Below are 26,953 nucleotides of genomic sequence, written 5' to 3' on the forward strand. Positions count from 1 at the left end.
TTTGGGGTGTGAAACTGTTAGTCTAATGCAGTAAGTGCCTTTAAATAGACATTTTTAAAAGGTGGAGTAGAAATCCTCGGCATTACTTCTGCCCTCCCCCGAATTTGATATGTTTCTTTCTCTCCTCCCTTCCCACCTTTCTGGAAATGGAAGCTGGGTTGATTCTGTCCACTTACAATCTACAGAGCAGGAACTACCTGAATAACAAATCCCACTGAGAGCAAGTAATACTTTGCAAGCTCAGCCACCAGGAAAACAAAATTGGAAAATCAATCACCCTGTACAAAAGAGCAGTTAAATATTTTATCTGATCTTATGTAACATTAATAGGAAAAAAAGCATCTCACAAAGAAAAGAAAGCCCGTAATAAGGAAAATCTCAAGAGGTTTTATTTTGGCAATAAAGTCAGCCCTATACTATGAGTTAAGAGAAATAGGTAGTGAATAATAGAAAATAATGAAATCAAAACCACAGAACAGAAAGAATACTGAGAGGGAAAGGATGCTGCCACTTTAGATTCTAAATACCCTCTGTGGGAGCTGGTCTGTAAAGTCCTTTTTCATGTTGAAAAGACAATTAAATACTGAGCTCTCACATGGCGCTTTTTTTTCCCAACATCCCCATGACAGAACTATGACCCCTTGTTAACAGCTGTGAGCCTTATGTATCTAGCAGTGTTCTCCCCTAGCAGGAAACCCAGAGCGAGCGGTGCTGGCTCCCCGGAGGTGCAGGGGTGCTCTCCCACCAGCCGAGGCGGCAGGAGAGCCGTGCTGAAGGCAGGCCTGCTCCCTTGCCTGACAGGGGGCACCCACTCAAGACTTTCAACGTGGGGCTGCAAGGCCTGGCCCGGCCTCTTAGCCGTGGTGGGCACACAGGCTGCCAGCTCACAGCTGAAACAGCGAGGCGAGGAGAGTGGGTTCCCCCGGGCAGCAGGGAAAGGCGGTGGCGAGTCGGACCTGCTGCGGGCAGCCACCGTGGGCCGCCGAGGGCGAGCCGCAGCAGCCAAGGACGGCCACCTGCACCCAACGCCATCGCTGTGCTGAGCAACGGACCCGCCTGGGCCTGCCCGCGCAGACGAGACGCGCCTCCGCCTCCTCTCTGCCGCCCTCCACAGACCCGGACCGCAGCTTAGCGCCTCAGCGGGATCCCACGACCCCGAGATCGGTGCTGGGTCGACCGTTACGGGCCTGTGCGGACGCGAGCGGAAGAAGCGCGCATGCGCTGCCCACCCCGTGCGGAGAAGGTGCGCAAACGGGCTGGCGGCGCGGGGGCACCGCGCATGCGCGGCCGTTACCGGCGGTAACGGAAGGGCGCCGTGCCCCGGCGGCGGCGATGGCGCGGCGCGTGGTGAGGGGGCTGCTGCTGCTGGAGGCGGCGGGGCTGCTCGGCGCCCTCCTGCTCTACCGTGCCATGGACCGCAGCCAAGGTGCGGCGCGGCGGGGGCGGCCTGGGGAGGGGGCGGCAACCAGCGCCGCAGTGACGGGCGGGAAGCGCCTCCGCGCCGGGGGCTGCCTCAGGTGCCCGCAGCCCCTCACGCCGCGTAGGCGGGCGCGTTAGGGTCAGTAGCTGGGGTTGTATTAGCGTAGGTGCATCTGGAGGACAGCTGCTAAAAGAAAAACCGCTATTTTAGTTTTGCGAAATCAAAACCGTGAGGAAGCGTTCGAAAGGCAGCACGTGACCGCCAGGAACAAAGCTGAATCTTGGGCGTTTCGGTAGTTACAGCGTCGGCTCAAACGGCGACTTAAAAAGGAGAGGCCGGTTGCAAAGGAGGCGGGAATTGATCAATACCGCTTCAGGCGTCTGGTGGTCGTGGCCCTCCCTGGGTCTGGCGGGCTCTGTGGTTTGACAGAGGCGGCTGGCAAGTGGAGGCGGCAGCCAGCATCGTCTTAGAGGTGACGTGGCTTCGGTCCCTCTTAGGACTCAGTGCCTAGGTTAACACAAGAAACATGCCAAGCGCCAACTCAGTTGCTGCAAGGAGATGTGCTGTGCACAGCAGCGCCTTATTTTCCATTCAGGGTGCAGCGCTAGTTGGACAGGCCTGTGTCCCTCCAGGACAAGGCCGTGGGTCCTGCTACCCGCAGGGTCAGTGCAAGACAAAAGGCAGCCACTGCTGGGGCTGGGAGGGCACGAGCCCACCCATTTCAGCAGTTGTGCGGTCTCACAGCCAGTGCAAGCTGAATTTCACTTCCACTACATCAGTTTGCATCTGTTTTCCCAGATTCAGGTGCAGGCAGGCTGTTACACTTAAGCTATCTTTCTCTTTGCATTTTTATTTAAAAAAATAAATAACCAAAGTGTGGAGAATGGATGTATTGGCTTGTCTTGGTAACTTAATGCTGGGCATTCATGGTTTCTCATTTCTACCTTTTCAGTTCTAGGTCCTTGTTCTTCTGTGTAGTGCAGAAGATTAGTTCCTGTAGTTCTGTAAGGTTCAGTGAGCTCATCTAACAGTTCAGTGCGCCCAGAATGAGGCTTTTGCCACTTTGTTTGTGCTAGTACTAGCATTGATAAGATCCTTCTGTGAGCTGCTGTAAATAATTAAAATAGCGTAAAGCTATCATTACACGATTTTTCTACTGGGTTGACAGAAGGATTTGGTGAACACCTAAAGCTGCATAAGGAAACAAGGAAATTTTCACTTGCATGTCCACCTGAGAAGCATTCAGCATCCTGTGAATCTGTAGCTTGCTTTTGGTTATCACAATTGGGAGGAAGCTCAGAAAACACTGTGATGACAGGGCTGCACATATGAGTAACCTGAATACAGTCTGTGATACAATTCTTGAAAAAAAAGTAAATTCAGATCACATTATTTAATAGTGGCTGTAACTAAGGAGCTCAGACAAACTTAGGTAAAACTAATCGTTATAGAAAAATAGTACATTTAATTATTTGTCTTAAAATACGCTGGGTAAAGTAACTGATTTATCTTTCTTCTCAGACTTCAGACACACAATGCAGAAGAAGTTTCCATCAATTCTGGAAGGTAGGTTTGTCATTGTTGGCTTCAGAAGGACGGCTGAAGCTTCAGTTGCATCTTATGTATAAAACCGATTTTATTATTGCTTAAAACTTACCCCAGGAGACATTGCAGAAGTGTTTATTGTTAAGTATAAGTGCGGCTGGAGTGTCAGACTGTTGGATGGAGTCCTCGGGACTATACATCCAACAAAACTAGTCACAAAGTAGCTCACCTTCAGACATGCCTAACTTAACAGCCGACATGGATTTTCCTATTTTTCAGTGTATTACAAATCCAATGAGTGGTCTGGAATTCACGGCATAAGGGAGAATGACCAAATGACATGGTTAAGCAGCAAAAATTAAAGTAAGAAAGATCTATGATTAATTAAAAAAATATTTTAGAATAATTATTTTAAAAGCGTCCACGTTAAAATGTCCAGTTCATCTTTTTGATTTCTTGCCTTTGTACTTGTTTTTCAGCCCTCTGTGCCTGAACTGTTTCTTCTTTTTGATGATGCTTTTCACATCCCTATTGTGAAGCCACTTGTCACGCTCTATTTCCCACTGGATCTGTTTGGCATCTGTAAGAGGAAAGGTGAGAAATAAGGAGCCAATGGATACCTCTGACCGTGATGTGGAATACAGATGAATGATGTAAAAGTTAAAACTTGGCTACTGTATTTATAAATGTTAATAAAGTGCAAGCTGCCGGTTTGGTTTTGACACCAGAGAAGGTTTTGGTTTTTTCATTTCACAAAACATACCCTACCATCTCAGAATCTCAGGGTTTAAGACCGCTCTTGCCACTGCTTTTTATTTTACTAATGCTAGACACGCTTGGGTTAGGAGTGCAGTGTTTGAGTGCTGTTAACATTTTTCAGGTGACACCAGCAAGACTCGTTAAAGCTCTACAGAGGACTGATTATTCAATCAGTAAATACACATTTAATTCATTACAATTATTCTTGGGGAACTACTTTTGCATCACCGATACTGTAAGGAAATACTCTGGTAGGTAGATAAAGGTAGATAAAGCCATGCCTTATGTCTTCCCTTCACAAGGATCCAGGTCACTCTTTATCAGAGCAAAATTCACGTGAACGCTTGACAAACAGCATGCTGCCCGTTCACACTGTAAATAAGGCCATGTGAGAGCCTCTTCCATTTTCCTGAAGCCATATTAGCACTGGGGATCTCTTGTAACTGAAGAAAATGAAGTCATGTCTTACTAACGTTGAGCTACTGTCCCTACTGTGGCATCTCTGACCATGTTGTATTTCGGTTACAGGTACATCTTTTTAAGTACAGAATCTGAAGAGAAAGAAGCAAATGGCCTTACAACTATCTGCTTTTTGTAGCGTGTACTTACTTGCATTATCTCTGTTGGCCATGGCATTCAGTCCGATATTGTCAAACTTTGACCCAGCATTTTCATCCAGCAGATAGCCAAACTTTAAAGAGAAAAATTTTAGTATTTTATTAGAAAGAAACAAGTAAAATGCTTGATCGCTTTTTGCTAAGCACTGATCAAACTTACCTCTTCTGCAGATGCCAGTATACCAGCATCATTCCGTTTTCTCTTCTTTCCTCGGTTGGATCCTTCAAACAAAAGGTGTTGTTTTTACAAGACAGAATTTTCAAGTTCACAAAGACACTAAACCAAAGTGTTACCATGTTTTAGTTTTTTAAATTTATTTAACAAGAGCATCTAAAATAGCTGTATTAGAAACCTTTATTCTCCACCTCCCCCTCCCCCCCCCCAAAAAAATGAAAAAAGTTTTCAACCAAGAACTAAATAGCACAAATCTGTGCATCACATGTTAGTATCAGATGCGCAAACTGCCAGTACAATTCATTCCTTCCTTCAAAAGTTCCTCCCTTGATTCCCAGTCCTTCTTCAGTGTATTGCCACCCCCTCTGGAGGACAAGGGTAAGGCCAACTCCTTTTCATTTATGGTTTATTCAAATCTGAACCCAGATCCAAAAGTGTAGATAATCCACTGTATTAAAACCCTCTGATAATAAAGTTTTCCAGATTCTGTATTTGTATTAAGCCTTCTCAAATGGAAATCATGGCAGTGTTTCCTTACCTTCAAGCGATCCCGCAAAATTCATATCTTTCTTTCTCTTCCCCTTTTTACTGGCAGAGTTCAATTGCTTGTCGTTGTTTGGGTCTAACAGGAAAAGAAAAACGATACATCAATCCCTAATTCTCACACCATGTACATGTACTTAAAGCACAGCAGAGAATAAAATTTCTTTTTAGGCATATTTGTCATAAATGTCCAAGTCTTTACTTTAAAAAAGTTTAAAACACAGTGCATGCAACCAAATCTGGGATTTCTTCAACCTAGGCAATTAAAAATGGGTCAGTGGTGTGCCATTCTTTATAATTTTTTTCCACAGCACCAAAAAAGAATGAAACGTGATACTAAGACACATAAAACATCAAGGCTAAAGGCAGGTGTTCTGTAAACCTTGAATGTCTGCTTGGTAAATTTGGTGAAATAATAACCTCATGAAAGATTAACATGTTAACAGCTGTATGAGGTAGTTTATCTCCTCCCCACTCGATCACCTTTCTGTGACCTGAAGTTATTAGTTGAAATACTCCACTAATCTGTGCTTTTCCAGACACATAAAGTATATACTGCGTAAACTGTACTTTTCAGTTGAAAAGATAAAGCCATTCAGTTGCAACAATCAGTTATTATTACAGTGGTAATAAAAATTTGGGTGCACAGGTGTATTAGAAGAGTAAGCTGTTACTTATGAGACAGCAATTTAAATAAGTTACCTCATCTAGCAAAATCACCATTAACTAGGACTAAAGAAATAAAAAATTACCAAGTACCAGAACTTTTTTCTTATTTTTCTCTTTGAGACATTTTCATATTTCTGCCTACTGAAATAGGCAGTTATTTGTGTGTAATACACAAATACAGTTATTTATACATAGTTATTTGTGTATAAAGCTACTTTTTTTTTTACTGCCAATGATTTTGGAATGAAAGAAACATGTCTTGTTGGCAACTTTTTATGCCCAGGTGCCTAATTTGCACTTGCACCTAGGAGACTGTGCCAGGAAACGTTTCTCTTAAGACTTCATCGTCCAGAGAAAGACTTGTTGTCACTTCTTTACTTAAAAGCTAAAACTCCCACCTAGGTAACTAAATCTGCATTTATATATGTAATTACATATTAGACAACCTATTTTTAAAGCTTTTTCTTCTCGTTTTTTTGATAATAAATGGTACTTTACCTAAGCTGTTATCATCATCAGACACATCCATAAATACACCTCCTTCTTCATCCATATCCTCTCCAAAGTCTTCCTCCATACTTCCTAAGGAGACTTCCTCATCATCCAGATCACTGAATTCATCTTCGTCATCAGAATCCTCCCAGTCAGCACTGGATTCCTCGCTTCTTTGGCCTTTCTTACCACCTTTCGTTTGCTTCTTTATATTACTAAAAAAATACGTAATAAACTTAGCACTTCATCTGGCGAAATACTGTTTGCATCCAGATAACATTTATCTACCTATGTTATCTACAGTTATCTACACTATGTTAGAGAAGTTCAACATCATTGCAAAATACTGTAAATATAGGCTGAGACCTAAGAAACTCAGATATGTTTTCAACATCAGCATATGGATCTGTATTATAAGAGTCAACCACTTTCAGAAGTTCTGGAGAGAATCATATTCCGAAATTAACAGAAATGTCAGCTTCAGTATTTTATGTCCTACGTGCGTTTTCTCCTTTTCAAAAAGTCTTTTATGTGAAACACACAAACTGCTGGTATCTCTAGCAACTCTACTAAATGAAGAAATAAGAATCCTTTTTTCCTTCAGAAAGGAAACATGGTTCTTCATGTACTAGACGGTTACTTGTTTTTTTGTCTCCTCTTTACTGTTTTTTTTACTTACAGCAGTCTGGATCACAAAAATGTTCAGGTTTCACTGTAAGTTTAAGCTTTAGTTCTCCTTTCACCTCAAGAAAAAACTTTCTCTGCCAATTCGAAAGCTGTATTGCAGGTACTTTCAGTAAAAAAGAGGCTACTTAATGAAACCGCTGACTTCCTGGGAACTGAGCTCTGCGATTCTGGATTACACAAAGTTTATTTACTGCGTGAGGTCCAGTTACAACCAGTCCTTACAGCAGCAGTACCATTATGCCTCGTTCTGCTTACTTTTGTACTTGGTAATTCTCAAACAGAAACCTGAGACAATGAAAAACAAGTAAGATTTTACCTTGCTTACTTAAGTCACTGCATTGTATAAATAAAATACTATGGGTCTCACGTGTCAGGCCAGCAGACTGTAAGCACCACAGGGTCACGATGCTCCATTATGCAACATGAAGAAAAGCAGCATTACCCACCATTCAACTGCTACTGCCTTTTTTGCAAAGTGATATTCTTTCTGAAAAAGGTCTATCCAATTTTGCAGAGTAAAACTCTATATAGGTATGAAAACAAGAGATGAAAGAACCAATTTAAAATCTTACCCAGCAAAATCAAGGTCATCCTGGCTGACATCAATGGCATTATCAGCAGCTTCAAATGTATCTAGCGAGACAAAATCGTTTATTACTCCAAAACAAAATCAAATAAAGAAATATAAAGTCATTGCAAAATACATTATTTTTAGGTATCATTTCCTGAACAGTTTATATGATCTGCATCAGTAACAAAGGGCCCTGACACCAAAAGGTTCATACTCCTATAGAAAAATACCCCACAAAATAGTTACATAAAGTTAACTGGACTATTTCTGAAAAAATATTTTTCTTTGAAAAATAATGAAAGTTTTCTTTTATCCAGGATTTAATTTCTGGCCAGAACTACATGATGTGGGAAGCAGGCAGACAGAAATGGACACAATTACCCAGTGATTCAAACTTAGTGGGCAGGTGGGATATCACAAGTCTCAAACACTTGCTCCAAGTCAGACAAAATAAGGGGTTAATTAAGGTACCCCAAGCAAGTGTCCTGCCAGCTAATCTGTATGTTAAATTTCTGATTAGAAGTATTCACTGTAATTTTTGACAGAAAAGCAAGCAGACTAGAGGGTGAAAGTTCCTATCATCGGACTCACTTAGAAATTAATTGCTATATAAAATAGCAGGGAAAAACAAAATCTGAAAAATTACAGCTGTTCTGTTTCAAAGAATAAAAGCTAACATTAGAAGATCCTTAATTTATGCTTCTGAATTTATGCAGCAAATTCTCAGAGATGTAACTTATTAGAGATACTAACAATAAAACAACAAACACAATTAGTAACAGATTCTTGTCGTTAACTAAGACAATACTAACTGTGTCACTAAGGAAGAATCCTACTGTGGGAGTTCAGAATTCTCAAAATATTGTACAAAACAGTTGTGGAGAGCTAGCTGGACTTTTTTTTTTTTTCCAAATAACATATACAATACACACATATATAATGTGTATGTATATATAAGTAAAATATGAAATCATAAAACAATGGACATTTTATGATACACTAACAAATTCAGATTCTGGAACAAATCATACACTACTTCCAAAGCAAACAAAGTACATGCTACAGGAAGAGCTAAGACTACTGCAGAAGTCTGCCAAGGACCTAACTGAACAAATAACCTCAGGAAAGATGTTAGGAACGATGACAGAAACTGCAAGGAAGATTGAAAAAGGCCAAGCAGTAAAGAAAGGATAGAAGCAAATGTTACGTGCTGTTGTAAAAAGTTATTTAACTCTCAGACTACATTAGGAATAGGACAAAAAGGCATGAAGCCCCACTCATGAGCTTATGTTCAAAATTAGACCCCTTCCAACCATTTGAAGAAGCTGAATGCTACTGGAGTAGTGAGAGCGAGACCTCTTACAAGATGGTCATTCAGTTGGCTTATGTGAGGGACAGTATGAACTGCTGGCTGTAGTAGCACAGAACGGGAATTGGAAAGCCAGTTTCCTTCCGCTTCCATATTCCTTCGTTTCTTTTATACAACATAAACTGTACAAAGGATAAATTAATAATTTGCAAAAGCAGGAAATACTAGGATAGTTACTGCAAGGAAAAATACAACCTTACCCAAGGCTCTTTCAAATTCGTCATCATCTACATCTTCCACACTTTCTTCATCATCCTGACGCTTTTGTTTCTCTCTCCTCTTATCGAACTTTGAATAGAATCTGAAAAAATGTATTGCTCTCAGACACAAAATTACAGGTGATGATCTTTATGACAAGTTTTTTTTTTTTAAAAAAAAAAAAACAACCTGCAGATTGTTTCACATGTATGTTGCCAGTTGAAAATTGTACATAATGGTTTCAAACACATCTCAAATCAGCGATTTATATTTTCTTTGTTTCTTCAAAGAGTAAGCCACTACTGTCAGATTTAAAACAAAGAAATTTCACAGCCAAAGGTGCCAGAAATTATTTTGAACATAGTGAATTTATAAATAGGCACAAGAAAAACGCAAACATCTGCGTTATACTGACAAGGAAGAAAGGATCAAGTTCAACTTGAATCTAATTGGGGGAAAAAACACATAAAAGAGATTCACTCATTAATTTCTGTTAAGTTTTCCTGTAGCCCTCTTCTTGTGTGTGCTTAGTTTTACCTTCTGCCAGTCATTCTAAACAACTTTCTCTCCATTTCATATTAAAGAACCACCAAACACAGAAAGCAAATATGATCATATAGAAGAGCAAAAGAGTACAGCACCTGGTATGGAAGACTTTAAATGTGTAATCTCAGTTTCAGTCGCGCTTAATGTAACCATACTGTTCACTTTTCAGAGGCATGCTTTTACGCTGCTTTTCTTTAATCTCAAAATTAATACCACTAGATTAGTTATTTATTAATCAATATTATATTCTTCAATATTACAATATCAAATAACTAAAATTAGTAAATTCCATTAACCTGATAGTTCAAAAAATTTTAAAAGCCCCTACAACAATGAATATATTAAACAAAAAAAACCAAAATGAATTAAACAAAGTAAATGAAGTGAATTCAAACATGGATTTCCTAAGACGACACTCACAGGTAACCAGTATTTTGATCTAATAAGAACAAATCTTTACCAAATGGACATCACTTCAATTTTAGTAATATAGCTGCATTTTTATATCATAATCTGAAAGGAAAGCCAACTACACGGAAAGAACTATGAATAATAAAACCAGAAATACACAGAAAACTAGTTCCTCTGAAATTTTTTGCATTGCTCCATTCTAGTGAGATTCGATGCTAATAACATAAGCAAGGTATATTCCAGATTTCTTTTAAATACCTCTAATGCATAAGAATTACAACCCACAAGACATTCATCATTACCCACTGTTTAAGGCTTCTTTATTACAACGTCAGCTTACTTGATTGTAGACTACAAGCACCGATTGCCTTTGTTGATAAATGATATTCTTTCCTAAGTACTTTTGACAAATGTTGAAATTACTCAACAAATGTTGAAATGTTCTAAGGAAAATACTATCATCACAAGTCACTCAAATTAATCAAATTTTGCAAACACTTGGAATACCAGAGAATACTTATGAGATGTAATGGGGTTTGATGGCATTGCATTAGAAAACAACACTTAAGATGAATATTCACAAGTATTTTATTACCTGTGAAAAAACACTTCATCCACTGGGATTTTGCTTTCATCTTTGGCACGGAATTCCTTACTGTTGACTGCAAATATAAAAAAAGAACTGATTTTACCTCAAGTCAAAGTGGTTGCTATTCTTTTAAAAGGTTAAACAACACGCACAGACAGAAGTACGCAGATACCCAGTACCATCCGTTGAATAAAGCGGAGCTCATCTCAAAACCTCTTCAAAGTAACCATTCGCACTGTATATACTGAAGCTGATAGATGTGAGCAGACCCCATGGAAAAACTCAAGAGGCAAAGCCCTAACAAGGTTTTAATTTATGTATCAGCAAGGGAGGTTTTGCAAGCACCTAAAGCAGGAATGCATTTTTAAAAAAGGAGGGGGAGGCGAAGTAGGAAATGAGATAAACACTCTGTCATGCACTGAAACACTGGAACCACTTCTGCCCAGCACTCCTGGCAGTAGAAAAGCTCGTCAGCAGCTGCAAGGCAGGACCACACACCAGCTCAGCATGTCAAAGAAGGGACTGAGCCTCACCCTGCCTCCATTTTTGAGGAACTGAGGCAAAATATGACACTGCAACAGCAGATCAACTAGGGGATTGATCAAGTTCCCTGTGGAGAAGCTTTTTACCCTCATACATTCCCCTTCCCTCCTCCACGTCAGAAGTAAACCAAAGGAGAAAGAGCTACTGATTATCTCAGTGGGCACAGATTATAATATTTCTTAAGCGACAAGGTCCAAGTTTCTGAAGCCAGATCAGCATGCTCCCAGAAGGACTCTTCAAATGAATAGTAGAAGGTACCAGAAGATTAGCAATCTCAGTTCTGTAAGCCTCAGCAGAGACCAGCTATATGCATTAAGTGCATATTTTTGTATCCATATTAATATATCCCTATTTTTGTATCAAATGTTTCATTTGTAGAACACTTAAATTCCTCAAATTCAGTTCTAAATGCTCAGTCTGCTCCTTCAACTCAGAATAAACTAAAGAATGTGATAAACAAACTGTACCTTCAAATGCATTCTAGGTAAAAATTCCTACTTGAAGCTTTGATAGCCATAACACCACACATCAGTAAAGGTATCTCAGCTAATCTGCATACCTAAAACCTCTGTGCAACACAACAGATGAAGCACATCCCTGGGAATGTTACAGAGATTGTACCACAAAGGATGGCACCTATTCTGTCCTTAAACAACGTGTTTTACTGATGGTTTACCCTGAATTTTTAACTGCTTTGTCTCACCACCAAATCCTGCCCTTAACTGCAGGAAACAGTGGGATTAGACAAAAGGCGGCCTCTTTCTAGTAGCAGGAAGATTCTTGGCAAAACAACAGTGCCAAAGATACCTTGCTCTAATCCTAACAATAGCTGCAGCTGTGGCATTGTATGGAGTAATCCATATCATTTACTCAAAGAGCTTAATGTGATCTAAATAATTACATAAATTTATTTTCTGAGATTTTAAGCAACTTTTCAATCGAAATAAGCAGAATAAAAGTGATTGTATGATAAACTGGAAACAAATAAAAACATTAACTACACAATACTAGCATATTAACTACTGCTAGATCACCATGTGTTTTAAAGATTTTTATATAATTTTAGATATTTTTAAGAACTTTAAAAAACACTGTTTGTAAAACCAGGATGCCAGACAGACATAAGAATAGCATGTTTGTAAGCAGAAAATTTAGTTAATATTTCATAAATTCATGTCCCTCTGAGGTTAGTACCCTACCAGATTGCTCTCCTAACTAGAAACTTCATTAGCTGACATAAATTCTAAGGCCTTTTCCCCGACACCCCTCCAAGCAGTCACATTGCCAGCTACAAGCAAAGTTGTAATAATGTTCTAAACTTTTTATACAAGATTGCAAATCTACTATTCACCCAGCGGCTGTATTTCCTTTTACAGGGATGCAGGAAAAAGGTAACTTAGCATAAGAGAAGGTATAGGAAGCATACATAGGTCATAGCAAAAACAGCACAGGAAACAAGGCATGCAGCTTTCAATAGTTCTGCCCTTTGCTGTTTTACATTTCTTAATGGGATGGCTAAGCAGAAGGCATGATCTTCATCATGCATTGCCTAGGAAAAAGGAATTACTACAACAGAGCGGGGAAAAGCAGAGAGAAAAGAAAGGTCTGAAAAAAAATTTGGCGTGTAACCAAGTGCTACAGCAGAAGACAAAGTGTTTTCCTACTCAAGAGGCTAACAGTTGAGGTAGCTGACTTTCTCTATGTCATTTGTTCTTAAAATGGTTCAATGGATCCAAAGTTTCAGCTGTAGAGATGCCATGCACCCTTACAAAAAGATTAGACCTGATCCTGAACATCAAGCACCACCATTGAACTCCCGATAGACAGAACTTTCTTTTATTGCTAACAGAAATAGCACAGACAGTGCAGGTGACACATGTCTGCAACAAACAGCCAAGAATTATTTACCCGTCATATTCTTAACTGAAAAAGAGCTGGCTTACCTGCAAGATTCTGCAGATCTTTCATAAACTGCTTCTTCTTCGGCTGCATTACCACACTGCTGGTGTTTTCTGTAGCAGAACATAAATCAGAAACAAATTACTTTATTACCATTGATACAAAACTGAGAAGTGGCTGACACACCAGTGGGTCGTGCTGCCATCCAGACTGGAGAAATGGGCTAACAAGAACCTCATGCTGTTCAACAAGAGGAAATGCAAAGTCCTGCACCTGGGGAGGAACAACCCCACGCACCAGTATATGCCTGGGGCTGCCCAGCTGGAGAGCACCTTTACAGAAAAGACCCTGGGTGTCCTGGTGGACAGACACCAAGTTGACCATGAGCCAAGCAATGTGCCCCTGCAGCAAAAAAAGGCTGACAGTATCCTTGTCCTGCATTGGGTAGAGTATTGCCAGCAGGTGGAGTGAGATGATCCTTCCCCTCTACTCAGCACCTGAGACCACACCTGGAGTGCTTTGTCCAGGTCTGGGCTCTCCAGTACAAGGCAGACGTGGCATACTGGAGAGAGTCCAGCGAAGGGCCCCTAAGATGATGAAGGGACTGGAGCATCTCTCCTGTGAGGAAAGGTTGAGAGGCCTGTGATTGTTCAGACTGGAGGAGGCTCAGAGGGATCTCATCAATTTATATGAATACCTGAAGGGAGAGTGTAAAGACGACAGAGCCAGGCACTTTTCAGTGGTGCCCATGACAGGGCAAGAGGTGATGGGCACAAACTGAAACACAGGAGGCTCTGTCTGAACATCAGGAAACTCTCTTTCATTGTGAGGGCGACTGTGAGCTGGCACAGGTTGTCCAGAGATGCTGTGGAGTCTCCCTTCTTGGAGACATTCAAAAGCCATCTGGACAGCCTGGTCTAGGTGTCCCTGCTTGAGCAATGACCTCCAGCGGTCCCTTCCAAACTCAACCATTCTGCAGTCTTTATATTCCCCTATCACTATGCTTATTCCTGCTAGGTTAGCAATTTCTGCACTGTGGATGTGAGAGGCAGCAGTACGTGATTGTCAGCTGGTTCTGAGTTGCAGACATCTCTCTTGCAGCCCTAAAGACTGATCCCACTCCACCATTGCACCACATGCATGCCAAATACTCGACAAGCAGAAAGGGTTACTTGGTAATCTGAGAGAAAAAGAGTTCATTCACCATCAATAATCCAGATCATGTGCCAATATGTACAAGAAGTTCGTACCTTTGCCTTTATGGAGTTTGGGATTTCTGTACACAAACCGATCCAAGAATCTCATTAATGTGAAATCCTGCAAAGGGTCACCGGAGTACTGAATGTGATTTCCCTGAAGTAAAAAAGTGAAAAATCATTAAGGTCTTCATTTTAGAAAGACAGCAACTAAACACAGAGGACTCAGTCCAAGAATACTATTAAACCACACTTTAAAAAAATAAAGACTTGGGGATACTTCATCACATAAGCCTGAGCAGCTAATACACTTCTGTGTAAGTTCTCCTTTTTTTTGGAATTCCAGTATTTTCTTAACTAAAACCACCTCCTTCACTTTGTTTCAGTGATGAACTGTCTTGCAATGTACGGTGTTAATAGCAGTTAATACCCAGTACTATGTGGATACCATTTATTCAAATGAAAATAAATATTTTAAATATATATTTGTATAGGTTTGAGTATTTTTGGCATGATACCACAACAATATTAAGAAATAATTTGTTCCAACAGCAGGATTCCCCACAAAAAAAAACCCACTTTAAATAAAAAGATAGACCAAAACTCGAAAAAAGCTTTAAGAATCATGTAATACCCACATTTTTACCAAGTTAATTACTTCCATGAGCAGCTTCCTTTAGATAAAACACTTTAATTCCATGAAAAGCTTTGCATTTGAGTGTACGTTATAGTACTGCAGAGCTTCTAGTTACCTGCAGAGCGCAAGGAAGCTTTATAAAGTATTTTTTCAAATGGCAAAAGACAATTAACATAAAAATCAACCTTCAAAGCTACAGACTAGTAAAAGCACTTACTTCTAGAATTGTTTTTGCGAAGAGGGCCACAGACGGATGAAAATGTTCAGAAAGCTGAAAAAACATCAATCATTTATTTCTACTTTAAAAATAAATGCAATCATTATTCACGTGGACATCTCAGACTCCTGACAATACCACTATGTCATAAGTCCACTCTATAACTCACCGAATAACGTGCAGACACGTGTAGTAGTGTGAGGCTGATGTGCTCTGCCCTTGAATAACTGAAGAACTTCACGTTCTCATCTTTTGTTTGCGTTAACTAAATACATCCTCACTTAAAATTTTATTTAATCCAACATTAAAAAGCTTTATTGATACAAAGCTAAGACCCAAAAGCCAAAAAATACTGTTATTTTTCAAACCTCCACTTAAAAATTCCTATTCCCTACTCTGGAATATCAGCATTGTATGTAACGTATACAAGTTGAACAGTGTGTCATTTAACCTTTCTGTTACATTACCCAGGTAGCTACTCCAAGAATAACCAAGTTAATTTTCTTCTCTCAATACAAAGGCCACACTAAGAAACCACCGTAATAGGCAACGTAAGAATGCCTTACCTTCTTCAGTTCCCAAAGGCTTGTACTTTCAGCACCGCAGTATAAAGGACTTCGGTGCATAGGATCATAGGAAGCTCCACTCTTCCTGCCTGAGGGGTGGAGGAGAGGAAAACAACTTAAATTTCCTCAGGCAACTTTATGAGAGTATTATTTTCATTTCACCATGATAATAATGCTGCGCATCATTCTTAGCCGGACAGGCCACAGATTCATTCAGTAGCAAGTAAGGGTTACTGTCAGCTGCCCTTCCCCAGTGTATGATCAGGTGCACAGGTGAGTTCCTAAGTGCTTCCAAGGAAGCTTCTGAAAAGTCCTGCTCTGTCCCAAAAGGTCCTCAAGAAAGAATGAAGCTAGAAGCAGGTTCAAAGCTAAACGAATTGTTCTACCAAGCTTCACAAGCAGATCGGCAGTTACATGCCCTAACCTCAGCTACATCACTCTGAAGGTGTCTGAACTTGGAAGCAAAAAAAACCAAGCCTGTTTATTGCTTAGGCACAAACACAATAAGCTGCACAAAGTGAAATACACTAGCAGACTCGTGCAGTCTCTTCACCACTGCTGAGCTAACAGAGAAAGAAAAATTATTCCAACTGATTGCTTTGAACCGAACTTCAATTTGAAAAACTAAAATAATGTTTTAATCACTTGATTTCAAAACAAGTCTTGATCAACACGCCACTGTTACAGAATGTCAAAAGTTTAATGAATATTTTCTTGCTAATTTACCTGCCAAATTCAGATGATGCACCCACGAGGCTGTTGAATTTGAGTTGTTTGTTTTAGCAGAATTTTCCGCTGTGCTCCTCTCTTCACCTTCTACTTCTTTGTCTGCATCCACAAATTTTTCCTCAGCCTCTTCAGCCTCTTCTTGATCCTTAAAACATTCTTCATCATCCGACTCCTAAACAACAAAAAATATTAGCAAACAGCTTTTCCTTTATGGTTTTATTCTGATTTATTAGAAAAATGCACATACAGTTCTTAAAAAGGTACTTAGAAAAATATAAACAACTGATGGCCAATGTTCACGCAGTACAGATTTTTGGCCTTAATACAGGACTGAAAATTGAACTTTACAGCTAATATCACACAAGCGTAATAGTCCCTCCCCATCTGAAGAAAGAAACAAACAAAATCCAGTCCTGCCTAGCAATACTTCAGAGCCCACAGACAGAAGAAACAAAGGGGCCGTGTTTTGACAAAGCTTTTGGGTGAAGAATGTTTACCTGCTTACTTACACAGCATTTCGCAAAATAATCCCCTCTCCATGAATGAAGTCCACAGGACCCGCTAGAATGCTTAAATCACCCTCATCCATGCAGACTTTTAATGTAGTTATAATTGTTCAAGTGTTTTCTCTCATAACATAACATATTAGCAAACTCTCAGGTTGCTAATAAACAGGTTAGGGAACCTTATGCTTGTGATACTAGCTCATATAGAAAAACAATGAGGTAAAGAAATAATCTTGTACCACATGATCCTGTAACTGGACCCTTAATTCTGGTTTTACTTTCAGAAGCTCAGACAGAAGGTAGAGGGTTCCACAAATGAAGGGTGGCATTTGTCCACAAGTGACTTGAAGTAACCTCTTCACAAAGGCCTTCACACGCCGTAACACTACATCTGCCTTCAGAGATTTATAGACAAGATTAAGAAACATGGATGGCTTTGAGCAGGTTGCTAAAGCAGGATCTAGAAGCTTCCTGTAGGACACACGGGAGAAAATATTGCTGATCATTATAATGCATACAGGAGAATAACTGCTATTAACAACAATCATCTTCATTTTTCAGAGTGCCATCTAAAAAGACCAGTGACAGTTTGCTCCCCACTACTCAAAACCATTACAATCAACCCTGAACTGTCAATAGCTGTGTAATATTTCTAGATATATGTGAGACACTGAAGATAAAAAAAAAAAAACTTCTATCAGTAAGATAACATAAGAAAATATAAAGAAACTGAGTTCAACTGGAAACAGTTTCAAAATTCGAGCTATTCAAGGTAAGAAGCTAATCTGATTTATTCAGATGTTCAAAAAAATAGAAAGAAAATGGTTAGCAACTAGCTTGCCCCACAATCAGACCAGACATATATGTTGGGAAGTTCATTTTCTATTCGACCTTTTTTCCAGACTGCCAGGCACAGAAAGGCCTGTAAACACACTGCACGTTCTGGAAGAACTTGAGTTCCCTATTCAAAAATCAGCAACTTCCCTTTGGTCTACTAAACGGAAGCCTGTAAGAATGCCACAAAGACTCTAAACAATCATCTGGGATAAAAAAACCCCAAACCAGATACTTTTATAACACAAGGCTTTCCAACTATACAAATTAAATCTTCTACAGAATTTATTAACATAGTATTTCCCCATCCCCCATATGAAAAAAAGGAAAACAGGATTTTAGGCTATTTCATGACTAAACCACTGTACCTGTAAAAGTGATTTCAGAAGTAGTTATCTATCAGTTTTAAATAGTATCTGGAATTAAAACGTGTCACCAGAAAACAGTGCAAACGATAAAAGGCACATGTTGTGTTCTCAGGACCTACCTCTACCATTTGTTTTATCCCCACATTAAGTCTAAGAAATCACACGCTTTTTCTTCTAGCTCGTACAAAACATCAGAAATGTTTAGCCAATGAGACGCAAAACTCACAATATCTTAAAAGCAAAATAAGCGTTTCTACAACTTTAAATTAATGGTGACTCCCTCATAAAATAAGATGTATATAAAAAAAATGCAAAGCTGTCACTTACTTGTATAGTGACGCGTAGTACCTATCCGACACAGTCTGCTGAGAGTCCATCACTTGAAACAGTAACATCAGAGCCTGGACACTGGTACTGAAGTTCACAAGATGCAGAACTTTAAACAAGGTGTCCATTTGTTCTTTCACTTTCTCATCACCAGTCTCAGCGTAAGGGTAAGCTCTGTTTACCCCACAAAGAAGAGCACTGAGCATTTTGGATTCAACGTCTTTTTTCTTAATGCAGTTCCGAAAAAAGGAAAAGTACAAAGTTATCAGCTTGTTAGCCAATGCACTTTCTTCATGACTGAGCACTATCTGATTTAGAAAGCAAATGGCGTAATATTGAGCTTTCACATTAATGTTTGTCCGGTACAAAAGCCTCTCCACCTCACTGCACACTACTCCCTTCATATTTGGATGCTTGTGAAGTAACGTCTCTAAAAGATAAGAGGCTTTGGTGGCGATTTTGTTCTGAGGGTCTCCCAGTTTGTTTACCAGCTGAACAAGCAGAACTTTCTCCTGCTCAGGCTTGTTACAGAGAAGCTCGTGGGAAACTGCCAGCGCTCGGGATTTCGTTGCCGTCAGAGAATCATGACCCAGTGTTTCTAACGCTTGCACAAACTCTGCCACCTGCAGTTTCAGATGATGCTCAAAGTACCACAGTATCAATCGTCTGTCTCTAGAATCCCTATTGCCACTCGACATCTTCTCTATGTTGTTAAATGGTCGCTGCGAGAAAGACCATAATTTCCGGTTGTCTGGTAAGAGATCTGAAATGAGAAGCTCCTTGAAAGTATCCAAAGCCATGTGGCTCTGATGTCTGCTGCCCTTTTTCTTTATGAGGTTTACCAAGTTCTCAACAAACTGGAGACTGTGGACGGCACTGTCCTGAATGAGAAGGGTCATCGCTGCCATTCTGTCAGCCAAGGTACCCGACGAGACAACGGTTTTCATCCATGCTGAAGAGGCCCCCTTCTGATAATCTGTCTTATTCTTATACAAGTCTGTCTCATGTTGGTATAGCTTTTGGGCCAAGGCCTTATACTTGGACAGAAGCGTCTGATTTTGTGGCTCCGAAGAGAATTCACTGGTGTATTCTAGATCATACCATTTGCCCCCCGGTTTGATCAGTATCACTTGCCTAGCATGAAACTCAAAATCTTCTTCCAGCCTCTCTTTCTTTGCTGAAAGGTGTTGGTCCTGATCACTGCCAGCTTGCTTCTTCTTGCTGTCTTTCACACCGCTTGCCTTTTCCTTGACTGCTTTTTCCTTGAGTTTTTTTTCTTTTTTCCCTTCTAGCGAAGGAGGATTAGTTTCTTTCTGGTTTTTTTCTTTCTTTTGGGGCTTCTCTTTCTCCTTGCTGCCGCCACCGCCGCCCTCCTCCTCCTCCTCCTCTCCCTCCACCACAAGGCAACTTTTCGCATACTTGCCGATCCCCAGGGAGCTGACGAAGGCCTCCAGTTCCCCTGCCTTCAGGTCGTCGATGATGTCCTTCTTGCCGCCATCCACCATCTCCTCGGCCTCGTCCACGGCACACAGCATCAGGTAGTCTTGCTGTGGGCGGCAGCGTACGGCCGTTACAGGCGGACCCCGGCGCCGGGACGCGCGCTCCCAACGGCCCCCCGCACCCCGCGCCCCACACGGGGCGGCCCGGGGAGAAATCGGCCGCCACGTGCTCCCGCTCCCTCCTGCCCCCCCCTCCCCCTTACCTTGGTGCCGCCGAGGCGCAGCACCTCGTCCAGCGTGAAGCCTTCGGCATCTCCATCTTCTCCTTCTTCTTCATCCTCCTCCTCATCGCCACCCGCCTCCTTCGGGTTCCTCACGCCGAAATCCCACAGCGCCGCCATCACTGCTCGCCGGAAGCTGCTGCGCGCACGCGCTTCCGGGGTCGGCGGGACGGCAGGTCCTGCAAGGGGGGTGGAGGGCACGCGCGGGGCCTCGCCGGAAGAGGCAGTGTACGAAAACCGAGGGATTACCTCAGAAAAATCTCAGCGGCATTTCTCTTGTCCTCAGCGGCGTTCAGTGTCCGTTCTTACTCGGGCGGCGGGAGGTAGCGCGGCCACCAAGCGGCCAGGACCCGCGTGAGAGGAGGAGGGGCGGGGCACGGACGCCGGCGCCGCTGCCATGGTCCCGCTGCCCGCGCGCCGCGCGCTCCTCGCGGCCGCCCTGGGCCCCGCCGGCCGCGGCCGCCTCCCCCGTCACCATGGTAACCGCCGCCTTCACACACACCCCCTCCCACGGCGGGCGGCCCCGCTGACCCCGGCCCCATCTCTTCTCTCCCTCTCCCCACAGCTCCGGCGGCGGCGGCGCGACCCTTCTCGGGCGCGGGGGGCCAGGAGGAGGCCGAGGGTGCCAGCCGGGCCACCGCCATGCTGCGGCACCTGCTGCTCAAGCTGCGGGCCACCGGGCCGGTGACGGTGGCCGAGTACATGCGGGAGGCGCTCACCAACCCCGGCCAGGTGCGGGCGGGGCGGGGCGGGGCCGGGCCGGGGGTTCCGGGCCGTGGCGGGCGGTGGGTCGGGGGTGTTGTGCCCGAGCGCCCGGGGCCCGCGGTGCCGCAGCCGGGCGGAGAGCGGCCCCGCCGCGCCGCTGAGCGGGCCCCGGCTCCTCTCTCCCCTCTCGCCCCCGCAGGGTTACTACACGCGGCGCGGCGGCATCGGCGAAAGCGGGGATTTCGTCACCTCACCTGAAATAAGTCAGGTGTTCGGCGAGGTAACGCATAGTTCCGTATGTCTTCAGTAACGGGGGGGTCGGCTGTGACTTCCGAGCTGGTGTTCGGGTGTGTCACCAATGGCAAAATACTTGTATAGCAATGATGAGCAGTAGACACGAAACCTCAAGTTATTTCCCAAAGGAAAAATTGGTTTTGGAGGATGAAGAGGTGTTGGGTTTTTTTTCTGGAAGACTGGGGAGTCCTTAGTCCTTCCATGTGTTATAGTCTGTGCTTACTAAGCACTGTCTGTGCTTAGTAACACTTATTTTCGTATAGAACTTGTTTATCAATTTAAAAAAAAAAAAATTATGGTAGTTCCCCAGTATGAAAACTCTACTCCAAAATAATTTTCAGACTTTGCTCTGGTTCACTGTGGCTCGTGTATCATTTCTAGTGGTGAAGACCGGCTGAAGGCTGTTCTCATGACACTTCGGTAAATGCATTGTCGTGAAGAACAGCTGTCCGGAGGCAGTCGGGTGGTGACCTGTGTTTGAGTCTTAAGTAAAAGTTCTTGCGCCAGCCAGAAAAGAGTCCCATCCATTTACTGATGGAGAGCTGCTTCTGCTGGGCTGACAACAAACAATTGTGATTTTAATCGATAAAGAGGGCAAAGTTACGAATCAGAATGATTTTTTTTTTTAACTTTAAAATCCTGAGAGAGAATATCGCGTACCTTAATTATTATCAGGCAAAAGGCAGGTATCACTTCTCACAAGTTTTCAAATTACTACCATAACTCTTTCTTTGTATTGTTTCTCACTGTCAGTTAATAGGAATATGGTATATTAGTGAATGGATAGCCATGGGCAAACCTAAAGCGTTCCAGCTGGTGGAACTGGGCCCAGGGAGGGGCACTCTTACCGATGATATATTACGGGTAGGTGAAAACTAATATTAATATTCTCTATTTCTGGCTTTATTCTGTGGCTACACCCAAATCTGAAGGAATGAAGTTTTGCTGTCTGGGTTTAGCCTTCCCTAGTAACCAAATAATTTCAGGCAGGAGATTTCGCAGCTTAGAGTCTAATTAGAACATATGCAAGTTTCTGCTTTTCATGGAAGAGACCAGGTCTCTCAGTTGAAAGCAGAACACAGCCTGGTGTGTGCACACTGTGCAGACACGCATGTAATCTTTCAAACACCACTTGATAGAAGGGGAGGGTGGGAATATTCCATTACAAATTATTTCTGTATAGGAAAGCATTATCCAAACTAAAACCCATTTAGGAGGGTGCTGCTGTGTGTAACTGGGAGGGAGGCCTCGGTGCAAGCAATAGGAGGAATGGGAGGAGGACAATAACACAGGAGTGAAGTAGCGTCGATTCCTTTGGGGATTTCAGAGGCTTATTTCTTTTGAGTTAGCCCTTTCTGTTCTATCATGCTTGCGTGGCTGTCTGTTATTTAAAATATACTGATTCAAAAACAACTAGCTAATGGGATTTAGTACCTCAGAAGAACTTTTATTCTACTTACATATGTTAATGAAAAAGAACTCTAATAACCATAGTGAAATGTAGGATATCGAGCAGGTTTTGTTTATGGTGTCTGGGAAAACTGAACCATTTTTCTCCTAATGCTAAACCCACTGCAAGTATCAGAGGAGCTACTCGCTTTCAGACTGTTACTATTGTAAATTAGCATTTCATGTTGCTGTCCTTACAACTATATTATGCGTGCTGTACTTTGCTAACTTTATCTGAAGTGTAGCAGCTTTTATTAAAATTTATCAAGAAATTCCCATTTCCTTCTGGAGGAGCAAAATGCAGTCTTTCGCTGAGACTTAGTTTCTTAAACGAAAGCCAACTAATCTTATCTTGAATATAAGTAATGAGAGTAACGGTTAGTTCTTAAACCGTTAATGTATACAGCATGTGACTGTGCCTAATAGAATTCATCTGCCTTTATAGGTCTTCAAGCAGCTTGCGTCTTTACTAAGTAAATGTGATGTCTCTATTCATCTGGTAGAGGTGAGTCCCAAACTCAGTGAGATCCAAGCGCTGATGCTGACAGGGGGGAAGGTGCAGTCAAACCCCGAGGACAAGTCTGCTTACATGAAAGGCGTTAGCAAGACTGGAATTCCCATTTCCTGGTACAGAGACATTCAAGATGTGCCGCCAGGTAAGGAGCTTGAATGTCTTGTTACAGGGATGGCATCCTTCCTCCATTTGCAGCTTTTGATAACAGAGGACATCTCTGCTAGCTTTCATAACGCATAGAAAAGTTGTTAATATACATATTTGTCGTTACCTCTTATGAGTCTGAGGCAGGACCCTGACTCATTTTTGTAACTGCTGCCTATTCTCACTACCTTCATTTTGGGATAGCTACCTAATTTCATATATTTTGACTCTTTCTTTTCATGGGAAACCATTTACTGGCTTTCTCTGAATATCCTTTCATGAGATAGCCATCTAAAATTCATGGACTGGAAGCTAGAGCTAGCTGTAGAAATGCTGTCTTTGATGTATGTAAGCTGGAAGTAATGATAATTATTTCACAGCCACATTAACTAGCTTAATTAATTAAAATTCATAAAAACATTTTAATTTTCAACTGGCAGCTGCTACAAAAGCATTAAATTATTAATGTTTTTTTTTTTTACCTTCCCGCAGGTTACAGCTTTTACCTAGCACATGAGTTTTTTGATGCCCTGCCAATACATAAGTTTCAGGTATAGCAAGAAGATTATTGTAATTGCGACCGTCTCCTTAAATATCTCTTCTCTTTCAGGATGAATAGAATTAGGGTGCCAAATTAGACACATGCATTGTCTATGGTGATAAAATATTTCTAACTGAACTTGGACACATAAGGCTTAATTTAACTGATAACTGTAAGATTAGTAATTATTCTTGAATGGAAAAACTTGTAGAAAGCTAAATATTTCTTTTTGCTTAGATAAGTCTCAAGTTTGTTTCTTATGTTACACTAACAGATTTTTAATTTCAACATTATTTTACGTACCACTACTAACAAAGACGGTGCTCTGAAGGGCTTTCGTTTGAGTGGTAATGAGAATAGCAAAATAAAAGCTAGTCAGGATTCAGAAGAAACTTTCAATTTGATAATTTATGAAAATCACTGGTAGAATAAGTTTATTTTATTTTGATAGGTTAAACGTTGCACTGCCAATAGAAGAGGCAGCATTTTTCTCAACAGCATCGTTCATTCCTTTCAAGTATAATTAAACTTGGATTTGTTTGCTCTGCAGACTGGCCTCTGCCACAGACTTTTTTGAAGGCAGTTATTGGAATTAAATAGGAGTGAATAGTTGTTGTTAATAGCATATAATGTTCTTAAAACTTCTGTGAAAATGCTTGATGCATCAGTTCAATTCAACACGCAAGATACTGTGTCTACCCACTACAGCGTAAAATGAATACTCTGGGTTCACTCAACAGAAAACAGAGAAAGGCTGGCGTGAAGTGTTGGTTGATATAGATCCAGATGTTCCTGACCAGCTGCGGTTTGTCCTGTCACCATCCAGTACCCCTGCGACAGAAAACTTTGTTCAGGTACTTTACTGACTCTTTCAAGTACACTTACTGCTTCTCTGTTACTGCGACAGCAGGAGGGCTCTCAGTTTATAAATGAGTAAATACAGCATACCATTTCCATTCTGCAAAACTTTGTTTGCTGTGAAAATATAGCACAAAAATAAACACGTACATCAAACCTTGTAAAATCAGAGCTTAAACAGACAAAATGCTTGGGAGCACAAACTGAGGCAGCAAGTGAGAGCTCTGCATTGCATGTGTCACATCACCATCTTGACAGTGGCCCTGCCTAAGCCAGGCTCTCGCCCTGCTGTCTGTGTACTCAGTGCAGCTGGGTACTTCTGTGCTATACTGACCTTTCAAGGGAAAGTGGCCAAGACTTTTGTTTTCTTAAAGTTTGCTGGAATCTTAAAGCTACGAAATGAAGTAGCTGAGATTAAACACAATTACAAAGTTTCACAAGAAAGGCTGTTTTAAGGGTGTGCACAGCTGAAGAGCTATTCTCATTCTTTCAGTACCACAATAATGCAGTTTCACCTGATGCAAGTATTCTTAATTGTTACAAAAAAGTTCATTTCAGTTGACTACAGGTTATAGATCCAGTGCTCAGAAAACACAGGTTGAAAATGATGGGTAGCAAAAAACTAGCTCAAGCTCCAGGTAGCCAGGCATACACCCCCGGACCTCTGCGCCCCAGTGAAGCAACAACAATCCCTAGACATCAAGTGTGAAGAACTCTTGCCCTGTACTTGTTTGCTAATACAGGTGTTTTGATCTTTGAACTCTGGGCTAGCCTGAAGAAACACGGGATCATGTGGAAGTGTGTCCTGAGGCTGGTGTCATCATTCAGAGGCTTGCCTGTCGCATAGAAAAGGATGGTGGGGCTGCACTGGTTGCTGATTATGGTCATGATGGAACCAAAACTGACACTTTCCGGGTAAGTCATTTACCCTGAAATAATAAGCCAAAATACTGTTATCTTTTATTTTTTGCTTGGATCATTAAGTTATTGTAAGAGAAAGGTCTCAGGTGGACACAACTGCAGCATAATGCAGTTTTTGCTACCATAAAACTGAGTAACTGAGTTCTTATTTAATCAGTATCCATAAGGGTTCCTGTCACACAGAAAGGATTTATTTCAAATTTTTCAAGTATAATTTGCTATTCTCACCACTCACACACACAATTTAGTCTTTTCTAGCTTCAGCAATTTAATATTTCAGGGTTTCCGTAATCACAAACTTCATGATGTACTGAAAGCTCCAGGAACAGCAGACCTGACAGCAGACGTTGATTTCGGCTATCTTCGAAAGATGGCACAGGGAAGAACAGCCACATTAGGCCCCATAAAACAGCGGGAGTTTTTAAAAAACATGGGCATTGACCTCCGATTGCAGGTATGATAGTACTTACAGGTACATAAATGTACCTAATCCATCAGCAATACTCTTAAGCAGCAAGAGAGCTTTTATAAAAATCTGATTTTTAAAAGAAAGCTGTTCAAAGCAACATATAGGTGTGAGATCAACAAGTTGCTTCTCCTAGACATAAGTTACTCTGGATCCCTCACAGTAAACTGATCGTATTACATTTAGGAGTATTTAATGCAAAACTTTGCTACATACATCAGTATATGAGCTCCACCAGGGATCTCAACAGTTCTGCTGAACATTGTGGCAGTTACCTTAGTGTAAGTGAAGAGGATGCCACAAGAGATTGCAGGTATGAGGGAATGTATAGGAAAGCAGGAAGGGCTATAACTTACTACGGGTTTTGGTTTTAGGTGCTCTTGCAGAATTCACGTGACACAGCGACACATGAGCAGTTACTTCACAGCTATGATATGCTGATGAACCCCAAGAAGATGGGGGACCGTTTTAACTTTTTTGCCCTGCTGCCTCACCACAGACTTGCAGATCCTGACAAGAAACATAAGCCGGAATCAAAGTCTCCCTTACCGCCTGTTGCTGGATTTGGTGAACTCTTACTGAAGTAATTTCAAATACCATAGCAAAATGTTTAATAGTAGTAGTTTTCAATAGCAACTTATTAAAAAAGAAAATCAAAGTAAAAACAAGAGTCCTGCGTTTTATGGTTGCACGTGCTGAATGTTTTGCGATAATGTAATCCACATATCCACAGCTGCGGTAAGGTAAGAAAGCACATGAAATTTCACATTACTTCTCCAGGCAATTTTCTCCCACTGATCTACACTTCAAAGCATAGCCACAGTTTGGTAGGCAGTGCTCGTTCAGTGTAAGCCTACTGCAACACGCCAAACCTACCGAGTGACCTACTCAAAGCAGTACGTGTAGAAATTAAACACTGCACATACAG

At 41.6% G+C, this 26,953-nt stretch overlaps 3 protein-coding genes across 4 annotated transcripts; 2 read left to right on the plus strand and 1 right to left on the minus strand.

Annotated features, from left to right (window-relative positions):
• The first annotated feature begins 25 nt into the window (after window positions 1-25).
• On the plus strand, window positions 26-3,687 carry CEBPZOS (CEBPZ opposite strand). The gene is made up of 5 exons (XM_063328848.1): window positions 26-30; window positions 900-1,426; window positions 2,942-2,986; window positions 3,245-3,328; window positions 3,445-3,687. Exons 1-4 carry the CDS (start codon window positions 26-28, stop codon window positions 3,325-3,327), a joined length of 660 nt encoding a protein of 219 aa, XP_063184918.1. The 3' UTR covers window position 3,328; window positions 3,445-3,687.
• CEBPZ (CCAAT enhancer binding protein zeta) lies at window positions 2,866-20,268 on the minus strand. The gene is made up of 16 exons (XM_063328856.1): window positions 20,116-20,268; window positions 18,414-19,960; window positions 17,124-17,355; window positions 16,376-16,550; window positions 15,650-15,738; window positions 15,084-15,137; window positions 14,284-14,386; window positions 13,078-13,146; window positions 10,598-10,664; window positions 9,048-9,148; window positions 7,480-7,540; window positions 6,227-6,435; window positions 5,055-5,138; window positions 4,502-4,563; window positions 4,334-4,415; window positions 2,866-3,545 (listed from the first exon to the last, which is right to left on the minus strand). The coding sequence occupies exons 1-16, from the start codon at window positions 20,251-20,253 to the stop codon at window positions 3,406-3,408; spliced, it is 3,213 nt and encodes a 1,070-aa protein (XP_063184926.1). The 5' UTR covers window positions 20,254-20,268; the 3' UTR covers window positions 2,866-3,405.
• Window positions 20,269-20,478: 210 nt separating this feature from the next.
• NDUFAF7 (NADH:ubiquinone oxidoreductase complex assembly factor 7) lies at window positions 20,479-26,707 on the plus strand. Of its 2 annotated transcripts, XM_063328857.1 has the most exons (10): window positions 20,480-20,612; window positions 20,699-20,865; window positions 21,038-21,118; window positions 21,886-21,996; window positions 23,027-23,237; window positions 23,732-23,790; window positions 24,521-24,634; window positions 25,410-25,553; window positions 25,840-26,013; window positions 26,400-26,696. In XM_063328857.1, exons 1-10 carry the CDS (start codon window positions 20,531-20,533, stop codon window positions 26,610-26,612), a joined length of 1,356 nt encoding a protein of 451 aa, XP_063184927.1. In that variant the 5' UTR covers window positions 20,480-20,530; the 3' UTR covers window positions 26,613-26,696. The 2 variants fall into 2 exon arrangements, with proteins under 2 accessions (XP_063184928.1, XP_063184927.1); XM_063328858.1 differs by lacking the exon at window positions 25,840-26,013 and having other exon boundaries at window positions 20,479-20,612; window positions 26,400-26,707.
• Window positions 26,708-26,953: the final 246 nt, after the last annotated feature.

This window comes from Chroicocephalus ridibundus, chromosome 3 (genome assembly GCF_963924245.1).
Source record: "Chroicocephalus ridibundus chromosome 3, bChrRid1.1, whole genome shotgun sequence".
NCBI lineage: Eukaryota > Metazoa > Chordata > Aves > Charadriiformes > Laridae > Chroicocephalus > Chroicocephalus ridibundus.

Excerpts from the sequence above, each read along its gene's own strand:
- CEBPZ (XM_063328856.1), bottom strand. The coding sequence starts at position 20,253 with ATGGCGGCGCTGTGGGATTTCGGCGTGAGGAACCCGAAGGAGGCGGGT. Across the intron at positions 13,147-14,283 it reads CAAACTCCATAAAGGCAAAG|AAAACACCAGCAGTGTGGTA; the intron begins GTACGAACTTCT and ends GTTCTGCTACAG. Across the intron at positions 10,665-13,077 it reads AGATCTGCAGAATCTTGCAG|TCAACAGTAAGGAATTCCGT; the intron begins GTAAGCCAGCTC and ends TTATATTTGCAG.
- CEBPZOS (XM_063328848.1), top strand. Across the intron at positions 1,427-2,941 it reads TGCCATGGACCGCAGCCAAG|ACTTCAGACACACAATGCAG; the intron begins GTGCGGCGCGGC and ends CTTTCTTCTCAG. Across the intron at positions 2,987-3,244 it reads GTTTCCATCAATTCTGGAAG|TGTATTACAAATCCAATGAG; the intron begins GTAGGTTTGTCA and ends CCTATTTTTCAG.
- NDUFAF7 (XM_063328857.1), top strand. The coding sequence starts at position 20,531 with ATGGTCCCGCTGCCCGCGCGCCGCGCGCTCCTCGCGGCCGCCCTGGGC. Across the intron at positions 21,997-23,026 it reads TTACCGATGATATATTACGG|GTCTTCAAGCAGCTTGCGTC; the intron begins GTAGGTGAAAAC and ends CTGCCTTTATAG. Across the intron at positions 23,238-23,731 it reads CATTCAAGATGTGCCGCCAG|GTTACAGCTTTTACCTAGCA; the intron begins GTAAGGAGCTTG and ends ACCTTCCCGCAG.